This window comes from Mus caroli, chromosome 16 (genome assembly GCF_900094665.2).
Source record: "Mus caroli chromosome 16, CAROLI_EIJ_v1.1, whole genome shotgun sequence".
Classification (NCBI taxonomy): Eukaryota; Metazoa; Chordata; class Mammalia; order Rodentia; family Muridae; genus Mus; species Mus caroli.
The window spans coordinates 13961194-13966829 of NC_034585.1; the positions used below are offsets into that span (position 1 = coordinate 13961194).

At 41.3% G+C, this 5636-nt stretch overlaps 1 protein-coding gene across 1 annotated transcript in view; it reads left to right on the forward strand.

The window, feature by feature from the left end:
• Positions 1-5636, forward strand: part of Crkl (CRK like proto-oncogene, adaptor protein) — a 35130-nt gene that overhangs the window by 13401 nt on the left and 16093 nt on the right. The window contains exon 2 of the mRNA XM_021184986.1: positions 3705-4170. Within this exon, the coding sequence (XP_021040645.1) occupies positions 3705-4170 (466 nt within the window). The remainder of the gene's footprint in view (positions 1-3704; positions 4171-5636) is intronic.

The following is a 5636-nucleotide window of genomic DNA, read 5'->3' on the forward strand; positions in this document are numbered from 1 at the left end:
AAAAAAAAAAAATAAAAATAGAAAGGTTGGGCCTTCAGAGATGGTTTCTCTGCTAAAAGCACCTACTGTTCTTTCAGATGACTGAGTTTGGTTTCCAGCACACATGTGAGGCAGTTCACAACTTACTTAAGCCCCAGGGCATCTAAAATTCTCTCCAGACACCTGCATTCATATGCACATACCCATGCACCTGTGCACATGATTAAACATACAAGCAAACCTTTAAAATAAACACAAAGGGTGTTAAAGTGCTTTCTATAAATAGATATTAACTCTTTCACTGCTGCCACTCTGTCTCCAGGTGGACTGGTATAAGCCACTTGCTCATGGGTTTTTGTTTTGTTTTGTATTTTAGTTTTTTCAATTTAAGTAGTTACTTGTATTACTAATAAAATGTAATTTTATTACTAATAAAGATGTAAGTTTGCCAATTATGAAAGATGCCTTTTGAGAAACAATTGTGCCCTTCACAATATAGTAGACTGTACCAAGGACCATAAAACAATTCAGTTCTTTAATTTAGAACATTTACATAAAGTGTAATGTTGGAGAAAATATGCATAATGAGAGAGTGTATAATGTGCTCAAGATCACAAATTTAATTCCCAACACCAAGAAAAAGAGAAAAGAAACCAAAAATATGCTCAAAAGGGTTCATGACATTGAGGAAGCTTGGAGCTGGAGAGATGGCTCTACAGTTTAGAGCACTTGTTGCTCTTGCAGAGGATTTGAGGAGAATTAGAAAAAAACCCTAATACCCAGGAATGCTTCATTAAGTAGCCTTACAGAATACAATATCATTCTATCATAAAGGTAACCATGAAGCAGACAGAAACATCTGTACTAGCATTAAGTAAAGAAATTGCTGGGCTGGAGAGATGGCTCAGCGACTAAGCACTGGCTCTTCTTCCAGAGGTCCGAATTCAATTCCTAGCAACCACATGGTGGCTCACAACCATCTGTAATAGGATCCGATGCCCTCCTCTGGTGTGTCCAAGGAGAGCCATGATGTAACTCACATACATAAAATAAATAAAATCTTTAAAATAAAAAAGAAAGAAAGAATAGGTAGGTAGATCTAAGACTTTAAGGCAGCCATAAACTGGCTGAGCGTGTTGGCATACCTCTAATCCCAGAATTTAGAGAGGCAGAGGCAGGTACATCTCTTGAGTTTGAAGCCAGCCTGGTTTACATAGTGAGTTCAGGCCAGTCAGGCTGTTTTGAGACTGTCTCAAAAAAGAAAACAAAAGCAAATGCTTTAAAGGCCAGTGAAATTGCTCAGCAGGTAAAGGTCCTTGCCATCAAACCTGAGAGCATAAGTTTAATCTCTGGGATCTACATGGTTGAAGGAGAGAATGGACTCCTGCAAGTTACCCTTTGACCTCTGTGTACACTTCAGACATGTGCATACACAAAAATACACACTAAATAAACAAACATAAAACACTTCAAGGTAGCTATAGGGACTATTATTACTTAGGTCACTAATCAGAAGAAAGAAAATTACCAATAGCTACGTGCAGATAAAACATATTAGACGCCTAATTAAAAAAATAAATTAAAAAACATATTAGAGTGATCTATGAATATGAATGATTAAACCTATACATCCTGTATCTTTAGCACAGTGCTAGAATGGGAATGACGATGGTCTTGCTGCTGAAGCCGTCCCCTAAGGAGACTGTTGGAGATTGTGATTCTTTTCAATCTGGTATAGAGTCTTCTTCAGAAAACATTGAGAAAGGTAGCGGTGAATAGTTTCCCCCCGAATTAGGCACAGTTGCGTGTTTTCAGAATATTTCTTGGTTAAGAGAGACTTCTGTGCTAGTTTCACATGGGCTGTTAATGAAGAGCAGGTTTTTTAAATCCTTTTATTTTCCTTAACTGTTGCTGGGGCAGAAGCCAGAGCTTTGTGCATGCTAGCGAGGCAAGTAAGTGAAGTGCTGCCATACGGCTGAGCTGTGCTCCATTGGGAACTTCATGTGTAGCTGATCCTGGAAGTGACTTCTCTATAGTAAAATACATGCCCATACAAATGAGATAACATTAAAAAAAAGAATTCTCCACCTTTCCTGGGGCCAGGGGAGCACTCTGCCACAGTGCACATGTGGAAGTCAAAGGATCGCTTTCAGGAGTGGGTTCTTACTTTCCACCTTGATTCAGTAGGATTGTTCTGGTTTCTGCAGTTCCAGATCCAGAGAGTACTCAAGGCTAGCTAGCCTTCGAGCTACTGGGTGTGTCTCGTCTGGACTCTGACCACATCCAGCTTCTCAGAGTGCCAAAGGGATTCGACTCAGATTGGTAGGCCAGCACAGCCAACACCTTTCCCCACTGAGTAACTTCTCTGGCCCCTCCAACTTCTCTTTTGAGATAGGGTCTCACCAAACCTGTAGTTGACTGATTCTACTAGATTCTACTGATTCTACTAGTCTGGCCAATAAATCCTTGGAGTCTCCCTGCCTTTGCCTCTCTCCCCTGTGCTGACCTTCCTTCTGGCAGGTTCTTCAGGCCATGCCTGACTTAGGCATTAGAGGTTCCAACTCAGGTGTTGATGCTTGTGTCACCAGCCCTTTAATGGCCATCTCTCTGTCGTAGTTTTCTCTCTTTTTATTGTTCTTTGTTTTGTTTTTACAGTGAAACTTCCTTAGAACAGTGAAACAAAAGAACATTGGGAGACTAGAGCCTAGTTCAACTTGAATTTTCAAAACTTGCATTAAAATGGAATTTATCTGCTTTTGGTTTTGGTTTCACTTATTAGAAACAGCATCTTTCTTCATACTGGGAATTAAATCTAGGACCTTGTACATACTAGACAAGCTCTCTACCTCCCTCCCTTTTTCTTGCTGAGACAGGGGATTATGTGCAGCTCTGGCTGGCTGGCCTGGAACTTGCTATATAAAGAATACTGGCCTTGAATTTAGAGATCTGTCTTTCTAGGGCTCCACCACCTCCTAGCTAGGTGGTACACACCTTTAATCCCAGCCCTGGGGAGGCAGAGGCAGGCAAATAGATCTCTGAGTTCATAGACAGCCTGGTTTATAGAGTGAGTTCCAGGGCAGCCAGTGTTACAGAGAAAAGTCCTGTCTCAGTAAACAAACAAAAGTATGTGCCACCATATTTAGTGTTCCCCCCTCTCCAGTCACTATACACTTGGCTTCTTTTTCTGGTCTTCATTATTGTTTATCAGCCAGGGGAGGAGGATCATCAAGATATGTGCAAGTCAAGATGATAACCTTTTGGAGTTTGTTTCCTCCACCATTTGCGTTGATTTTAGAAATCAAACTTAAGGTTTGCACAGTAGACACTGTACCAGCGAGCAGTTAACTTTCATATGTCACATCCTTTGTAACTTGGTGACCTATGCAGGACGAGAGCCAGTAATGAGGACTGTGAGGACAGGTGTAACAAAAGAAGACAGCAATAGAACTTACTTAAGAGTTAAAAAATAGGTTCAGATGATCTGAAAACAAAACATTCTTAGCAACAGATTGTGGTGATGGTGCATATGTCCTTGTACACACATGACACAAAGAATATTTAGGATATTGTTGTAGACTACAGAACGCACAATGACAGAACATCCTCACTTACTGAGAATACAGTGAAGGAACAGTTCCCTATAGGGGAAGGAACTCTATATGTTTTTGACACATACCAGCATAGAATAAGATTTCTCTTCAGAATAATTGTGTTTTTCTCTTAAGGTACCCAAGCCCACCAGTGGGTTCTGTCTCAGCACCCAACTTACCTACAGCAGAAGAAAATCTGGAATATGTACGGACCCTGTATGATTTTCCTGGGAATGATGCTGAAGACCTACCCTTTAAAAAGGGCGAGCTTCTAGTGATAATAGAAAAGCCTGAAGAGCAGTGGTGGAGTGCCCGCAACAAGGAAGGCCGGGTTGGGATGATTCCTGTCCCTTACGTTGAAAAGCTTGTGAGGTCGTCGCCACATGGAAAGCATGGAAATAGGAATTCTAACAGTTATGGCATCCCAGAACCTGCTCATGCGTATGCTCAACCTCAGACCACAACTCCTCTACCTACAGTTGCCAGTACTCCTGGGGCAGCGATCAACCCTTTGCCATCCACACAGAATGGACCTGTCTTTGCAAAAGCAATCCAGAAGAGAGTACCTTGTGCTTATGACAAGACTGCCTTGGCATTGGAGGTAAACATTTATCAAGACTGGTTTTTGAACGTGGGTTTTCATTTAAGTCAGTCATCCCTTTAGAGGTGCCTGTGTTCTTGAGAATGAGACTAGAGAGTTCACAGGATAGACTTGCTATGCTTGTCCTTACCAAGCCATCCCTTCAGTCCAGGTTCTTAGCCTACTCCCCCTCTCCTGTGCTCCCAGCAGGGAAAGTGATAATTAGACCCATTACCCATGAGTAAAATTAGCAATCAGAGGTACAGACTACTTGTATAGATCCATATCATTACATTGTAATTAAGGAGTAATACAAATAAAGTGTCTAGGCAGAGAAATGAGTTTACTAACCTTTGCCTGTTACAGATTTTGTAAATCATGATAGAATAAAGTAGAAAGAACTTGAACATTTTCATTACCAAGTCACTGTCTTTTTTTGTTTTTCTTTTTGTTTTTTTTGTTTGTTTGTTTGTTTGTTTGAAACAGGCTTTTCCTCTGTAGTCCCAGCTGTCCTGGCCTCCTGCCTCTGCCTCCTGAGTGCTAGAAGTGTATGTACCCACCACTGCCTGGCAGTTGTTGTCTTTTAATTAAAGACTTTTGCCAGCATTAGCATTGTTTCTGTGGCCTGCTGAAATAAGACAAATAGTCCTGAAGATCTGTGTTAATGAGGTTATTGGAGAAGCTATTGTCTCAGAAGTTTCAGGTTTTGTTTTAAGACGGAGTCTTAAATGTAACTGAGGTTGACCTCCACCATACTATGCAGCTGAAGCTAACCAACATTCTAGATCCTCCATCTCTCCTTTCCAAGTGCTGGCTTACAAGCATGCCACTGCTCTTACAGGAAATAGACAGGCTTAAGGGTCTTTGGTCCTTTCACGTAAGTGTGAGAGTGTTCGCGTATGTGTGTGCATGGGTGTGAAGACAGTTTATTTGCTGTTGCTCAGTAAGTGTGAGGGTGTTCGTGTATGTGTGTGCATGGGTGTGAAGACAGCTTATGTGCTGTTGCTTGGTCAGTTGTCTTGATTTTTGGAAGGTGTTTTGTATTGTTTTTGAGAACAAGTCTCTCACTGGTTGGAACCCACCAATTAGGCTGGACTGGCTGGCCAGTGAGCCCCAGGGATCTGCCTGTTTCTGCCTCCCCTGTGCTGGAGTTAAGAGCATTATCATACCCAACTTCTTTATGTGGGTTCTGGAAATAAAACTCAGATCCTCATGCTTACAAGGCAGGTGAACACTTTACCAGCAGAGCTATTGTCCTAGCTCTGGCTAATTTGGAATTATGTAGACCAAGCTATTCTCAAATATTGGACAGTCTTCCTACCTCTGAGCACAGATCCCATTTGGCCTAGGAGAAAAGAATGAGAAATAAAGTAGGTTGAAGAACGTGTATACATACACACACACACACACACATATACATATATATTTATATTTTCTAAGATGTAAAGTACAACAGGTGATTGCTGAGTATTTGAAAATGGGGAATT